This window comes from Fundulus heteroclitus, chromosome 13, assembly GCF_011125445.2.
Source record: "Fundulus heteroclitus isolate FHET01 chromosome 13, MU-UCD_Fhet_4.1, whole genome shotgun sequence".
NCBI classification, from domain to species: domain Eukaryota; kingdom Metazoa; phylum Chordata; class Actinopteri; order Cyprinodontiformes; family Fundulidae; genus Fundulus; species Fundulus heteroclitus.
In genome coordinates, this window is record NC_046373.1 from 40,464,319 (window position 1) to 40,481,519 (window position 17,201).

Here is a 17,201-nt window from a genome sequence, read left to right on the forward strand (position 1 = left end):
ACTTTTTTGAGCAGAATAAGCATGCTAACACTGATGCTAACATGCTTAGCTTATATAACCTTCCCAAGCTATCAAATCATGTGAACTTAGGCTGAATATGTAGTTGTATTGTGCAGTAAAAAGGTTGTTGACTGTATCAGACTAAAACGGACCAAATGAGAATGCTAACGCTAATTCCAAAAGTTAACTTTTATTTCAGCAGAATGATCATGCTAACTTCAAAAGCTAATTATTGTAAGTCAACTAGGTCTACTACAATGTTAGTAAAGTATTTTAGTGTACAGAGGTTGTACAGCACAGTCAATACAGACCAAATGCACAGTATTTAAGTTATTGCATACTTTTATTTAGCTGGCTTGGCCCCATGCCTTCTTTGTCCCCCTCCACCTAAATGTATAAAACTGTTTTTAAAACCTGTTGTCCAGAATGAAAACGTAAACAGGTTCTTATGAATATTGTAAGTACAAAAAAAAAAAAAAAACATGGAGCAGGTACAATTTTGATTAAGCCCACATAACTGTATTACTTTTTTAATTGATCTAATATGTTAAATGACATGTCTTCATCAGCTTTAAACCGTTTCCAAGCTTGTGTAACTATTTTAGATAAGGTTTCATTCATTTAGTGACACCTTGCAAGTGTTTCTGAGGAAACGTGAGATGTACTAATGCAACAGAACGGTTTCTAAATGCTAGAGTGAACACCATTAATGCGGTGCTTCATACTTGTATGTATAGTTTTATCAGCCGACTAAAACCAGCCTGAGAATAAGATACCGATGTCCCTCACAAATGTTAAATGTAGTGTGATGCAGTACCAGTCAGACTTGTGGAGGCATTGGCATGTGTTTTATAATGTTTTTTTAATAGTTTTTGTTTTTGTCTTGTTTTTGTTTTTAATGGACCAAGAGTCTGGAAATAAAGTTGAAATGAAAATAAAAAGAGAAAGAAATCAAAGTCACTAAAATAAATTATTTTCAATCATTTATTGAACATGACAGTATATGGAATATGCTGCCATTTATTTCCAAATGCAACTTTTTATTTGAATTTACTGACATTAAAAAAGGTTAAACAAAACTATTAAAATAAGTTTGGCGTCTTTAGAGTGTTATTTGTGGAAATTATCTAAAAAGAGAACCTGTTTCCAATGTAAAAAAAAATGATTTAAAATACACTTTGTGTCATTCTGTGGTGGGAAGGCAAAGCAATTATCCCATGAAAAAAATTGAAAACTGCTAAAACCTGCATTTGATGTTATATATACTGAAAATATTTTGTTATAATTTCTTAGTGATAGTTATTAAAAACCGTTGTGGGAGGTCCAAAGGACCAGTTTGCTGATTCCCTTCTTAAAACAAAATAAGATTTTAGAAACAACCCTATCATACCTAACAATAGATAGAAACAACTATTGCATGAAGTGATCTGAGCCTTTTTATCATTTTTCTTTCCTTCATCCTTAAAGTTGTTTTAGGGAATAACTTTGATCAGAATGCTACAAAAAAAGTTGACGAGTTTCTTTCTCAAAGCTGACATGACTTATAGAAAAAGCTGCTGTGATCAGCGACTCGTGTCTCCAGCTTCAGATGGGAGGCAGATGTCAAAAATCACATCTGAATTTATGTAAATTACACACCAAGTTCACATGGATACACAAATATTAAAGAGGCCTTTATTTTCTCCCCACTCCCCTCCACAGTGAGGCTTTCCCCTCGTCCAAGTTTCCAGGCGAGCCCAACGATCGGTCTAGACTCAAACTCGTGTTTACAGTTTTATGTAAACAATCTCCAGGAAAAGTCAATTATAAAACCATTCTGCGTACCCGAGCCAACCCCCCCCCCCCTCCCCCAAAAAAGCCAACAGAGCTGCTTGGCAGAGATTGGAGGGCAGCTGATTCAGGAAATCCTACATGCAGTACTGACAGATGCCAGCAGGAGGAGCCAGAGATGTGGAAAAAAATGAACAGATTAAAAAAAGAAAATTCATACACATTTCATGAGCTTTAGACTAATTACTGCAAAAAGCCAGATACATTTATACAGAAGAATCTTATTTTCTACCTCAGAGATAATGTTTTGAGTTTCAAAACTAAAAATGTTGTTCCTGTGGAGAATGTTGCACCTGAATAAACTTTCAGAGGTTTTCATGCTTTAATATTCTTTTATTATTTTTAATAATCTTTTAATCAGTGCTTGATCCAGACCCAAAGCATTAGGTCATTAGAGTGCAGATACTGCTAACAGACAGTGATCTGATAATGTAATCATTGCCATACAGCCATGTGACCTTTGAAACCTTTTCCCAGTTTCAGGTCCATCATTCTGTATGGCCGCTTCATTTTTCCTTCTCTGAAAGCCAACATTGGGCCTCCTTAAATCATCAGTTTACATCATTTAACCTGTAAACTGAAATATAATTAGCTTCAAAACAGACTCCTCTAGATAAAATGCTCAATACTGAAGAACATATTTTAGTAAAAGCTCTACATGAATCAGTCTTAATGTGTTCCATATATCAAAAAGAAGTAGGAATCAAGTTGAGGCAAAGTGAGATGATTAAATATCTTTAGCTTTAGTGAATTTACCCCCTGTTCAGTGAAATCAGGTTGTAAAAGTAGGAAATAAAAACAGATCTACAACATCTCATTCTCCTATTGCTAAAACTGAATAATGGTTCCATCTGGACACAGGTTTGGTTCTGCTGCCGGGTCTCCTTCAGGTCGTGTATATAGAGGAAAACCCCCCAAAGAGAGGGACAGAGGAGGATTCCACATTAAATGCTTCAGCCCTTTTGATGCGGAGGAGCAGCAGCTTCACTCAAGAGTTCCCAAGTACAACAAAGACCTTTCAGTGTGGAGAAGCAGCGGCTCTATTTTTGAGCCTGACACAATAAAAGCAGCCCTTTCAATGTTGAGGAGCAGTGGCTCTACTATGAGCTCAGGTAGAATTACGAAGCCCTTTCAGTGGGTAGGAGCAGGAGCTCTAATTCCCTCCAGGATAGAGAAGCCTGTTTCATGGGGTCAACAGTCAGAACTCCATCATGGGGAGGAAGGGGGTTCAGACCGCGGTGCTGAATGCGGTACCGCGCACGTGACGTCACCGTCTCAAGAGCAACGGCCCTTTTGCCGCTTAGGTAGGGCATACAGGAGAGAACGCACGGATAACGGATATGACCGACTTTACAGCCGTTAAACTTTCCCAAGACGATGTCCCAGGCACACGGATTACTGGCCGAACTGTCGAAGAACACACCAACCTTCAGCTCAAACGATGGCTTGAGGTTCGATGGCTTAAAAAGACTGGAAAACTGGCCGAGTTGATGAACGGTAAGCTTTGTTTTTTTTTTCCTGCGCGGCGATCATGGCAGCGTCGGCCGTTTTTTTTGTTGTTGTTGTTTGCAATCACCGTCCAGGAATGGGTATATGTTTAATGTTTGTCTCATTTGAAATGTTTTTGAGTAAGCTATCCTGGTAGCAGGCTATCATGTTAGCGCCTGCTACCATGATAGCCTATATGCTATCATGGTAGCAGGCGCTACTTTATTAACATGTCGGCCACCAAAATACTCTTACCTTGACTTGATGTCGCTGGAATTGGGTCAGGATGTTCTTCGGTTGTGCCCTTTACTCCGACAAAATGCTTGCTACATATGTACTTGAATTTGGTAACTTTTTCCGGGTTGAACTGTGTAGGCCGACCGCCCCGGTGTTCCAAGCGTACACATTTCTCCTTGGCAGTCTTGAAGAAAACATCCTTCATATACGGCCGATCAGCGTAACTCGAGTCGCTGTTGCCCGTTCCATGGCAACAGTGTTTAAAAACCATGGTCTTAGATTTGGAAAAAGCAGTCGTTTACCGAGTAAAACCAAGGGTAACGCACGTCTCTTTTACAGCGAAACAGCGGCGGACTATGCAAGCTTGCCCTACTGCGTACCACGTGATGTGACGTCATCGTGACGTTGTGTTTCTAAAAATAGCTTGCGCGCGGTACCGCATTCAGACGGCCTTTAACTCCGACATCGTTACGTGACGGAAACGCTCATGGATGATGGAAATCCGATCCGGGCCTACAGCGTTCCAAAAATGAACTGCAATAAGTGCAACATCTTCCCTCCAGATATTTCCGTTGATTTCCTTGAGGTGGGCTGTGCTGATACGTCATGTCCTGCAAAGGATTGTGGGATATCTAAAGGATTCTTAGCGCCGGTAAGTGACGTCGCGGGGTTCCTGGGCAAAACTAGCTGCTGGAGGGAACGTTCGGGCTTATTTTCCTAAAATCCTTTCTTACTGACTTCACTCATCAGACAGCACTGATCATGACGACACTTCCACTTTGGCTAAAGGAGTCCTTATATCAGAAAGCCCCAATAAACTTCCCCTGGCCTACTATGTGTTTATTAGCATGAAACACTGTGGGGGAAAAAAATATCTACCACCTTAACAAAATTCTTTGCTTTCTTTCTCTACTTCTAAATATTTAGAACATAAAATTTTATAGCAGACGAAAATAACCAGAGGAGGTAAAATAATAATAATAAAGTCATTTATTGACATCGTCATGATCAGATCTGTCCGAATAGTGCAGTCAGTGAGGAAGGAGGTAGGAAAATTAGCCTGTATGCTTCCTATCACGGCTAATTTATCCTAGGAACCTCGCAAAGAACCCTTTAGGTATCCCATAATAACTTGTGTGGCATGACGTATCAGCTCAGCCCCCTGATGGAAATCAATGATAATATCCGGAGGGAAGAGATCGCCACATGGTGTAGTTCACTTTTAGAAAGCTGTAGACCTCAGACTCCATCATCAATGTTTCCGTCACGTAATGATGTCAGAGTTAAAGGCCGTCTGAATTCAGCGCCGCAGTCTGAAGCTCCTTTCCCCCCCATGATGGAGTTCTGACTCCATGAAAGGTCCAGGAACAGGAGCTAGGAGTTATTCAGGGTATTCTGATGGAGCCGCTGACTATCCAGCTTTTAATGTGGAGAAGCAGCAGCTCTAAAGCTTTCCTGGGGTAACAGAGCTTTCAGTGCAGAGGAACAGAGACTGTAAGCTGAGTCTCTCTGAACAACAGAGCTGCTTCAGTACGAAGCAGCAGCTTCTTTATTACAACAAAACCGTTGAGATTTCTTTCCATCCACTGCTCCCTTTATCCCTAAAGAGAAAACCAAGACATCTTTAGTTCCCGTTTCCCTTTTTTGAACTTTATTATTCCAATTTCTGTATGTTCTAAAATTGTAAGGATATTTATTCAGTAGTTTCTTTCAGGACTAGCAAAACCCAGAGATATCAGAGAAAAGGTTTTTGGCTTCAGACGTCCGGAATAAAAACGTCTGTCTTCTAGATTCAGAACATTTCTCCACCAGGTTCACCAAAACTAAATGAAAAGACAGAGGAAGTGACCATTTTCACCTTTTTAATGAACCCTGATTATTGGTTAATTACAAATGAAGATGAACAGATACAGAACGGAAACAGAAGCATGATAAAATAAAAATAAAAAGCCCCGTCTCTCCTCCGGAGTGAAAATAAAAAGGACATGAGAGGAGAGACGGAGAAGATAAGAACAAAAAAAAAAAAAAGTGTCAAATAATACAAATGTTAAAAATGTTAAACAGTACAACTTTTTTTTCCTTACAGAATCCACCATAGCGAAAAATGTATATATACAAACAACTAAAAAAAAAAATTTTAAAATAAAAACACTGTTCTTGCCCGTTCGGTTGAGCGGTATCGGACTTTCCTCCCGCGTATAAAAAAAAAAAAAAAAGAGCGCAAACCGGTACAAGAACTCAAAAAACTGGGAATTCACGGAGAAGAAGGTACGGCATAATCATAAAGTAGTCATGTTAATAACGATCATCACAGGAGTAACAGTAACGCATGGAGGAAAAAACTAAACAAAAAAAGTAAGGATGAGAGCAGACGGTAAGGCAGCACGGGTCCGACGGTTCTGACCCGAAAACGTCCGGCGAATATTTTAGGAAAGGAAACCGGCGGCCTGGAGCGAGGGATTCTGGGAAGTCCGTTTCCTCTCCTCTGTGGTTCCGGCGTGAACCTGGCCCGCTTTTAAAAACGCGGCGCCGCTGCAGCTTAAGGCAGAAATATACCCATCGGAATATATATTTATTTACACATCTTTATTATTAAAAAATAGGAGGATTTCCCTAATTCGTATCAAATGACCATATTGAAATAGAGTATTCGATTCTGATATATATATATATATTTGAATAAAATATATATGTTAAGTTTTACAAAAAGCCGAAGGCATGGCGGTTTTTCTGAGCGAGCGACGATGCGTTCCTGGGGGAGAAAGCCGACGAAAAAGGCACGATCTCTTTTTAAATCTGATTCATAAAACGGGTTAAAAATATAAGTTTTCTATCTCAGTGAAGGTTTGCCTGAGTTAGCCTTGATGCTCCACATTCATTACATGTTCCCCCCCCCCCCAACCCACATAGACACTAATCAGTTTGTTTTCATCATCTCTGCAAATGCCCAAAGAATACTGTCCATTTCATCAAGAAAAAAAACAAAACAAAGTCTTTTCATTATATAAAAACAAAAGAAGAAGAAGAAGAAGAAGCCGATGATGGACGAGCTTGAAGGCAACAACGCTGAAAATGCCCTCAGAGGAAAGCCGCTGGTTTCAGTCCTGCTCAGAAGCTGCTGTCGTCTCTACGAGCGAGGAGAACCTGCAGAGGATCAAACGGCGTCACGGATCCAAGCGTCCGTCTTCCTCGCCTCGTAAACCGGCTGCATGGCGGCGCCGCGGCAGGAAGGCTCCTCTGTAATCTCTGCGCAGGCTGCAGGTTGGAGGCCGGACCTGCGATCTGAACCGAGTTTGGATTTCTCTTAGTGTTAAAGACGATGATGAGACACCGAGCGGCGCCTCGTGGCGTCGCTGGACGATATTTTGTTCGCTTAGCTAATCTGAGGAGCTGACGGGTCGGAACCTCCTCCACTTATTGCACAGAGACTAATCTTCCTGCCAACGACACAAACGGGTTCAGATAAAAGCAAAGAACCAAAAAACGGTTCGGTTTTACCCCCTTCTTTTTTTTTTTTTTTTTTCTTTTTAAAACATTAAATTCAAACCTGCTACTGTTTACTAATGCTAGACGTCCGGACCGCTCCAGGTTCTGCAGAATCCCACACGCGTGTTCGTTTGTCCGCGGGCTCAGCAGCCGGCGTTTTCCAGCGACAGCTGCGCCGTGGCCCTCTGCAGCTCGGAGCTCGCCCGGCGCTGGGTGGGCGGCGGCGGCAGCATCAGACCCAGGACCACGCCTCTTCCTCCCGCGTCGTCATCCTCCTCTCCCTCGCCTCTGACCTTCTTGTCCTCCGCCTCGTCCCTCTCGCCGTCCGCCTCCATCCGCTGGTCCTCGCTCCAGCGGCGCTTGAAGCGCAGCTTCAGCGGGATGCAGCGCGTGCCGCCGGGGCTGACGGGCGCCGCCGCCGCCGCCACGCCGGGCTCGGTCTTCAGGCCGACCAATGGGAAGGCCAGGCTGCCGGGGGGAGGGGTGGCGGGCGTTTTGAAGACCTCCTCGTCCTCGTCGGGGTCGTCTTCGGGGTGTATGTGCGGCGGCGGCGGACCGGAGGGGCTGCCGCGGCTGTTCAGGAGACGAGGACGGCCGCCGCGCGCCAGAGGAGGGGACGCGGCCTCTTCGTCGTCCTCGCTGTTCTGGTTCAGCTCTTCCTCCTCGCTGATGTCGGTCACCTCCACGTCTTCCTCGGACAGATCGGAGACGGGCTCCACCTGCAGAGGAACAGTTTAATGGCCTCCGCTTCAGCCCACACCTTGGTGAACATCAAATTCAAGGACCTTTCAAGGACTTTCCAGGACCAATTTCCTCAAATTCAAGGACCACACATTGCGGCATTTACCTAATGTGATCGCTAAATAGGTTATCATATTTTAATGCAATGCAAATTCAATAAAAAGACTAAACGGCATAGAAGTTGTTGGGTCAGAAGCAATGCAAGAAAGTGGACTTAATTTATGGCAGGGGTGTCAAACTCATTTTGGTTGAGGGGCCGCATTCAGCTTAATCTGATCTCAAGAGGGCCACACGAGTAAACTCATTGCAAGATTAAATAGAACTAATAAATGTGGACTTGTTGATTTTTATATTAAGTTAATTTCACTTTTACACAATATATTATGAATAACCTCAGCGTTTTTAAGAAAAGTATGTGCAATTTCAACAATACTTTTACTCAGTTAAACATTTACTTGTGCATTATGCATAAGAACTGATCACAGTGATTGTACAAAGTTGAAAAACATTTATTCACATTTTTTGGAACTTAAAAACACTGTCCTGCATGACAAAATACATCAAACAGATTAAAAATTAAGAAATGATTTGAATTTTTCCACACCTTAAGCTTAATCTACTAATTAAAACACAGCGCCCCTCGTGGACAATATAGGAACTGCACATTTTCAATTAAACAAAGTACATGTTTTTTTCAATAATTGCTTTATCATTCTCTTCCTTTTATCTTGTCCACTTGTGAAAGTTAAATCTGATGAGCTCTTTGTGGCATCTTATTGCCACATTGCCAGACAGGACACTGGGGGAAAAAAAAAAAAAAAAAAAAAAAAAAAAAATTATAATGATAATGCATTTAGCCACAGGGCCGGACAAAATTGTTCGGCGGGCCGGATCCGGCCCGTGGGCCATATGTTTGACACCCCTGATTTATAGCCTACATTGATATTGATCATATTCATAGCCTACATTTATATCCACAGTACATGGCTATGCTATACTACATTACATATAAGATGTACATTAGCCTACCGCTTCATGGAATTTTATAGAAAAAAGTGCAGCATTGAGATGTTCAGAATTATATCAATTTGTTTCACTTACTTTCATCTTTGATTAAGCTAGTTTTTGACTTCTGTTTAAAGTGCCACGGTTGCCAGAAAGCTGCTCAGAGATTTATTTAAATCATTCTCAGGCTTTTGTTACCTTCGTTAAAGACACAATTTCAGAGCATTTTAGTAACCCTCCTCCTCCTTTACCCGGGTTTGAGATCGGCAAAATGAACCATAGACACTATGGCGGAGTTGCAGATTTTTTCTTTTCAACTTTTTTTTTAACATTTTCTTTTTTCCCTTGTGGTCCACTAAGAAGCCTACAAATCACGGTAACACATGAACATGTGGCTGTGTGAAGGTGTAACGAAGAAGAGCAAACGTACTTTTGCAAATTAAAAGTCTGCGGAATCAACATAATTTTAAAAGATCGTGTGGTAGTAAAATAATGACATGAGTCGTCATCCGTGTGAACTTTCAACCCCACAAAAAAATTCAAGGACTTTCAAGGACAAGGTGTGTTTTTTTGGCTGTTTTCAAGAACTTTCAAGGGCCTTGAATTTATTTTTTCTGATTCACAAACTTTCAAGGATTTTAAGGACCCGTGGGAACCCTGGCTAAACTACGGAGGTGCAGCGGCGCAGGAGGACTCACCTTGATCTTAGGCGGCGCTCCCCCCGCAGCAGAACCCGTAACCGGACCGGTGAACATGGAGGAGTGAGCGGAGGAAGAGGAGGCGGCCAGGGAGCTCCCCGCCTCCCGATGCTTGCGTCCGGGCGGCGGCGGCTGCAGCTTGAACTTGAACGGCGAGGGGTGGCCGTCGTCGGCGCCTCCCGGCTGCTGGCTGAGCGGCAGCGGCATGGGGGGGCCCTGCAGGTGGTGGGCGGCGGGCTTCTCTGGCGTGGGGCGGTGGGGCTGGGGGACGACGATGTTGGGGTAGTGGAGGAAGGCCCGGGGGCTGAGGTGGTAGTTGTAGACGGACTGGGTGTGGGCCTGCAGGTAGTGCTTCATGTCCTCCGGGTTGAAGGAGAAGTGGGAGCCCATCATGGGGGACGACAGGGACGGGGAGGGGGTGTAGGCCAGGTGGGGGGTGGGGGTCATGGACAGAGCCGGGGACAGAGTCGAGCCCAGCAGGCCTCCAGGACCGGGCAGAGGGGAGACGGGGAAGGGGGACAGAGGCTCCGGGTGGCCCCTGGGTGCATGCCTGGCCAGCCCGGCGGGGTTGGGGTGGCCCCCGTAGAAACGGAAAAACGACTCGTGGGGCAGACGGGGGGCCAGCAGCCCCCGGAAGGCTCTGTCGGCCCCGACGGCTCGCTCGTCGGCCCCCGCGGCCTCCTCCAGCTCCGAGTTGGTGGAGGTGCCGTCGCTGCAGTCGCTGACGGAGCCGCGGGCCATGCGGCGGGCCACGGTGCTGAAGACGCCGGGGCTGCGCAGCTCCTCGCTGGAGGAGAGGACGTCCGACGGCGTGGAGGGCGGGAAGCGGAAGTGGGTCCCCCCGGTCGGGACGGGAGGGGCGCTCTGGGGGACGCCGCGACCTGCGGAGGAGGAAGAAGATCACATTTTAGGCCTCGTCTTCATCGCAGGAACGTCTTCTCCCATGTCCACATCCACCAGAGTGGGAGGTCAGACTTATTAAAGGAATATGTGTTTTAACTTTAGCGTGGGACATTTTTCAAATTACTGGACAGTCTACAGTTAAGTAATATTTTAGGGTTTTAACCCCCCCCTCCTGTGGATCGTTATGATTTTAATTTATGTGACAGCTGGTGGTGCAGCGTCATTATAATTATAATTGATTATATGATTATAATTCTGTGACCAGAAAACCATCGACTCGCCTTGAATTTCTCCACTTTTGGTCACAAATGTTTTCGTTTCAAACACAAATTGCTGAATAATTGTGAAGCTGAAGGAAAATTTACATGGTTTTTGCTTTTTTTCTATTTATATAGACATCTATAAGTAGTCAAGACATTTTTCTATTATAAGAACAAACTTGGATGAGTTCCGTTTTGAAACAAAATTATAAAATCTGAACTGGATAATTTCGAGGCAGATGACCGTTCATACTGAGCCTGGTTCTGCCGGAGGTTTTTCCTTCCCGTTAATGGGGAGTTTTTCTTCCCACTGTCGCTTCATGCTTGCTCAGTAAGAGGGATTGCTGCAAAGCCATCAACAATGCAGACGACTGTCCACTGTGGCTCTACGCTCTTTCAGGAGGAGTGAATGCTGCTTGGAGAGACTTTGATGCAATCAACTGGTTTCCTTATATAGGACATTTTTGACCAATCTGTATAATATGATGGAACTTGATTTTGTAAAGTGCCTTGAGATGACATGTTTCATGATTTGGTGCTATATAAATAAATTGAATTGAATTGAATTTAAGTCATTTTGTGATCTTTGATACTTTTATGCATTAAAAAAAAAATGGAGTTTCGCTGCTTCGTGTTGCATTTAAACCCGACTCAGTACAACAGGTCCAGATAAATCCCTGACATCAGATCTAGACCCATTTTCTCTCCATCGGTTCTGATCTGTGAGCAGCAGCTTAAATACGGAGAAATTAGAATATTCATCCGATTTCATTAAAGTGAAGTAAAAACTTTATTTAAAACAAGCGCTCTATGACAGACCTGCAACATTTTATGTCTTTTATGTGTTATAAACATTAGAGCAGCTAAAGGTTTTAAACTGTTTTATACAGAACAACAAATTTCACTGGTAAAAACCTGACTGGTGCGTTTTTAAGTGAAATTGGCCTTTTTTTTTTATTACTTTAATTGTGAAAGCGAAAAAAGACGCTTCTTTTATGAAATACGTGAGCTTTAAATGTAGCAAATATAAGATCTGATGCATATAAAAAGCCCTAATATTACTCACTAAATGTTCTTTTGACCCCAGAATCATTTAGAACTGGAAACAACCGACTAAAAAGTCTTGATTTATCCAGTTTTAAAGCCGTCGGTGGAACGACGAGCGGTACCTCACACGGCCGGAAGCCCAAAAGAGGAAACATGCACAGGACACGGTTCTGGGTAAAACTCCCGTCTAAATGTTGAATATAACCAAAGGTTAAGTCGAGCCCCGCGTGTCCCTCCTCCCTCGCCGCTCCGCCGGGGGAGCCTGTGGCACCGCAGCAGATTCTTGGCATCCGAGCTCACGGCGGGATTAAATATTGGAAAAGTCGGCCCGGCTGCCATCACAAACATGGGCTGGGTTCCTGTGTTTCTTTCCACGTCTGTGCCATGTGTGTCAGGAGTGACGGCTGGAGGGAGGGCTGCACGTATGAATCCCGTTGTATCGCAACATGTCAGTGTGTGGGCCGCATCACACGGAGGCTATAATTAAAAGTTTCGTGCCGCGCTTATGTCACCGGGTCTCCAACGCTCCATATGGGCCGTGTTTACGCTGGGTGGCCGGCACCGGGGCGGTTACCAGGCAGATAAACGCAGCAGACCCCCATCCACGCCTCCACGGCTGTGGTTTGTTCCACCGATCAAACGACGTCTTTAAAGGGGGATTTCTTTGGCAGAAACGTTGGAAGCGATCCCGCTGAGGAGGAGGAGGCAGCAGCTGAACTACCACCTCTACACTGCAAAAACGGATCTAAAAATAAGTAAAATGTTCTTAAAGTTAGTGTATTTGTTCTTGATTTAAGCAGGTAAATAAGATTATCTGCCAATGGAATGAGTACTTTAACCCCTAAAATACGATAATTAGATATACTGCACTTGAAATAAGATGATGGAGATAAATTGTTCCCATTTTAGAAAGCAAAAATCTTATGCCATTGGCAAATCATCCTATTTACCTGCTTAAATCAAGCACAAATACACTAATTTTAAGAACATTTTACTTATTTTTAGTTCCGTTTTTGCAGTGTAAAGTTGCCTTTGGAAACAGGGAATCAAAAATAAAACAGATTACAGGTTTTATCGGCTCGGCTTAAAGGTCGCAGGTCTAACTATGTTCCTCGTGGAGATAACGGGGAACCTGCTGCAGACGCTGGAGCTAAAATACGAAAAAAAAAAAAAGAGAGAGAAAATGTTCAAAATCTGAAGCATTTGTTTTGGTTTGACCAGATGTTCTGTATCTGAATGACCCAATAATGACCCGTTTTGATCCTTCTAACAGACGACCTATGGGTTTTTTATTTAAAATGTCCAGGGAGATTAAAGCACCACACAGTCTCCACCGTGCCAAACAGCCAGCAAGAGGAGGAAGGTTTCTTCTAACAGAGGCAAAACTACACAATTTCACTATTTGACCAAAGCAGCTTGTTTAGCTGACACTTAGTGAAAGCCAGAAAAGACAGAAAACAGACACACGTGGGTCTTTATTCTCTTTAGGTTTGGCCAAAAAAAACGTTAAAAGAATTGAATTTTAAAATGTGAAAAAAGGCTATTTTCATGTTATATATGAATAACATTTCCACAAAGACTGACGCGTTTTATTTTTCTATTAAATAGGTACATAAGCCACATAATGTGCTAAAAAAGACCAAAAACCGTTATATACACCAAGACTCGATCCTGATAATGTTTTGATGGTCTGTTTTTTTTAAATAAAAAGCAGATATAAACAGATGTGGCGCCATCTAGCGACAGTATCACAGAACTACCATAATGCTGTTTTGCTTAATTAATAAATCAATCAATATTAAATAATACCAGACTGAGCCTGACCCTCTGCAATGCCTCGCAGTAAAGCAGCAGCTCAGCGTGACTGAAGATCAGCCGTTATTAGTTAAATAAAACGATCTACAGCAACTTTAAGAGCCTCATATCAGAACATTTACTCACGTCAGTCAACTCTGCATCACAGAGTGAGCTACTGATGTATAATAATAATAAAAAAAAGTCAAATAATGTGGCTATGTACCTTTAAAGAATTTAATTTTAAAATGTCAAGATGATTTAAAAAAAAGGCTATTTTCATGTAATATATGAATAACAACTCCGCAAAGACTGAAACTAGCTGCTTTATTAGACGCATTTCTTTTAAGATTATACACGTCTGATTCCAGAAAATTGCTTAAAACTTAAATTAACAATAAAACTGTAATTTTTAAGTGTAAAAACTAAAAACAAACCCTTTTATGTTGTCAAGCTAAAGATGACTTTAGATATTTTTTGCTCCCTTACCATCCAGCTTACCCTGTGTTGACCAGATCAGCTTGGATACTTGTTTTAATCCTTTTCATTATTGCTCTCATTGTAGGTTTGTAGTTTTAAGACATCTTCTTATAAACATCAACACACATTATCAATAGAGATTCTGTCCATTTCTCCTGCCATCCTCACTTAAATGCTCTTCTTTCGAGCCCTAACAGTTTAAGGGGGCCCTAAAGCCAAAGGAGCATTCAAGTCTTTTACAATTAGAATAAAGGCTTTGTGAATGAGCTGGTTAAAAAATCTAAATTCAGCCCCGATTGATCAAAGACTGAAAAAGCTTTTCACTGCACCCCGAATTTAAAATAAAAAAATCTGATCCCAGGTTTCGTTTAGTTTATTTCTCTCAGTGTGCTGATAAAGATTCTCAGTCATCCAGGTCATTGCCAAATAACTGGCCTTTGGCAAATAATGGCTTATTTGCATGTTATCTAAGCCATTACAAGGCCTTTGTTTGGGCAGTGGTATAAAGCTTGGTACTCATCATTACTCCAGACTTTTTGAATTGAGAACGCTTCCTGGAGAGGAAGTGAAACGTCTTCAACTACGGAAAACAAGTCCAGTTGCTTTGTTTTTTTACTTTTTTTGTAATTTCTCTCAGTGGTTATTCTGAACAAATCCCCGGATGCAACAGAAAACGTCTGAGAACCACGGGTCTAACCGAACCGTCTCCAGACGCAAGCGATAAAACCTTAATAATAATCTCAGCGTGTTTCAACAGCGACCCGGCCGGGACGGTTCATGCTGGGGTGAAGGTGGACCTACCAGAGCCCATGTCGATGAACGGGTAATTGACCAGCACCAGTTTGTTGAAGTTGAACTTGTAGGTGAACCTCTTCCCTTTGGTCTTGTGGAGGATCCTCTTGTTGTAGTAGTATCTGAGGAGAGAAGGGCGAACACGTCATCGCCTGCAGGGCGGCCACATTTACCGAGAGCGACGGTTTGAATTCATCGCAGGAGGTTTAAACGCACATTTCACAATAGGATTGAAATGTATTGTGATAAAAAATAAATAAATAAATAAAACAATCGGATTGTACCGTTTATATTGGTACAGATTGAATTAATCCAATCATGATGTGCGTGTTTATGCACCCGGCTTTATTCAGGACAGAACCACTCTGACATGACAGTTATCAAATTAGGGCTGGATGATATAGAAAAAAACAGTACATAGATAAAATGGAAATATCAATCGATATCAACAATTATCAACAAATTCAAAACGCATATTTTAAATGCAGCTCTGGCCATTTTGTGCTGTTGCTTAACTTGTTTTTAGATAAAGACACAAACACTTAATTCAAACTCAACCCTTGAAGGGGGCGGAGCTTGGTTTCCTGGGTCTGCGTTGTGATTGGTTGGGAGGATATAATGACTAATACTAACCTGCATGGCTAAAATGCAAACTTTTTATTGATCTATTTTTCTATCATAGATATACGTCTATTGATCGATATATATTGTTATCCAATTATCGTCCAGCCCTATATCAAATTACCCTTAAGAAAACCACAGAAGAAGAACTTCCGCTTTGCTAAACAACAACAACAAAAAATTTGTAAACAAAGCAGTTTTATACAAGTTTGTTTGTCTTCCGCCCAGGCTGGACTTGGACAACGTTTTAATTATTGTTGAAATGTTACGGAATAAATAAAAATTTTGCAGGTTTTTTTAACGTTTCAAACTGGAATTTTATATCAGGAGCCCCGACAGTTTTCTTTCCGACGTATTTCCGGCACTCAACAACGTGGAAATGCGTCACGTTTGAACATTTGTTTTATTTAAGCGTTTTAACATGTATATTCTAAATTCATAAGTTGCAGATCTGCAGCTATTCTTCCTGGAGCGTCATGCAGTCAGACTAGAAGTGTGTTTGTTATTGCCGTATATAGTCATGCTGCCCTAAAGCAATCCACACCAAAGCAATGCAGAACTAGAGTGGTAAATGTTAGAGCCAGGTTAAAAAACACTTTGGGTTCCCAGTAATTACTATCAGAGAGAAAATTCACCCACCAAGTTGGTTACAGTTAGGTTGCAATGAAATGAAATGTGCTTTGATGCATAAACAGAAATAATCTTCTTCCTCCGTGGGATTCAAAACTACTACCTCCATCAGAGGAACTGCAGCACATTTATTTTCCTACTTGTTGAAGGGGAGTTTTCCTCTCCACTGTCGCTTCATGCATGCTCAGTATGAGGGATTGCTGCAAAGCCATCAGCAATGCAGACGACTGTCCACTGTGGCTCTACGCTCTTTCAGGAGGAGTGAATGCTGCTTGGAGAGACTTGATGCAACCTGCTGGGTTTCCTTAGAGAGGAAACTTTCTCACCAACCTGGAGGATCTGATGGAGTCTGACTTTGGAAAGAGCCTTGAGATGATGTGTTTCATGAATTGTCGCTATAGAAATAAAACTAAACTGAATTACTGTTTCTTTTTTAAGCTACAATCCATAGAATAAGAACTGTTTGTTGTTGGGCTGCGCAATACGTTGCAAATATAACGTCATCCTAATATCAGAGTGTGCAATATTTATATTACCTGGAACTGTTTGGAGTTCAAACTTTGTTAGTTGCTATATTCCACGTGTTATAAACGTGCATTTTTCATGCCAGTGTAATATTTAGCCAGGTGGACAGAGTCCAAGGGCAGCAGATGCTCACATTGGCTGCCTGAAATGCTGAAGGTCACACGCTGCAAAAAGGGAACTAAAACTTAAATCTTCTTGAAATGAGTGTATTTGTCCTCCGTATGAGCGGGTAAATAAGATTATCTGCCAATGGAATAAGATTTTTGCACTTAAAATAGGAACAACTAATTTTCATCATTGTATTTCAAGCGCAGGATGTCTAATTATCTCATTTTAGGGGTCAAAATACTAACTCAATTGGCAGATAATTTTATTTACCAACTCAAATCAAGGACAAATACACTTATTTCAAGAAAGGTTTACTTTTAGTTGCCTTTGTGCAGTTTAGAGTGACATGGGCACACAAGAGAGAGAGAGAAAGGAGAATTAGGGCTGGACGATGTAGAAAAAAAAAAAAACATATCGATAAAATAGAAATCATATTGATCGATATTTTGATTTCGATAATTATTAACAAATTCAAAACATATATTTTAAGTGCAGCCCTGGCCACTTTATGCTGTTGCTTAGCAACCTATTTTTAGATATAGACACACAAACACTG

General features: G+C 42.0%; 1 protein-coding gene across 1 annotated transcript in view; it reads right to left on the minus strand.

Annotated features, from left to right (window-relative positions):
* Positions 1–6,081: 6,081 nt before the first annotated feature.
* erf (Ets2 repressor factor) overlaps positions 6,082–17,201 on the minus strand; it is a 57,650-nt gene continuing 46,530 nt past the window's right edge. The window contains exons 3-5 of the mRNA XM_012855609.3: positions 14,771–14,883; positions 9,486–10,366; positions 6,082–7,760 (exon numbers count right to left, since the gene is read on the minus strand). Of these exons, the coding sequence (XP_012711063.2) occupies positions 7,185–7,760; positions 9,486–10,366; positions 14,771–14,883 (1,570 nt within the window). The 3' untranslated portion in view covers positions 6,082–7,184. The remainder of the gene's footprint in view (positions 7,761–9,485; positions 10,367–14,770; positions 14,884–17,201) is intronic.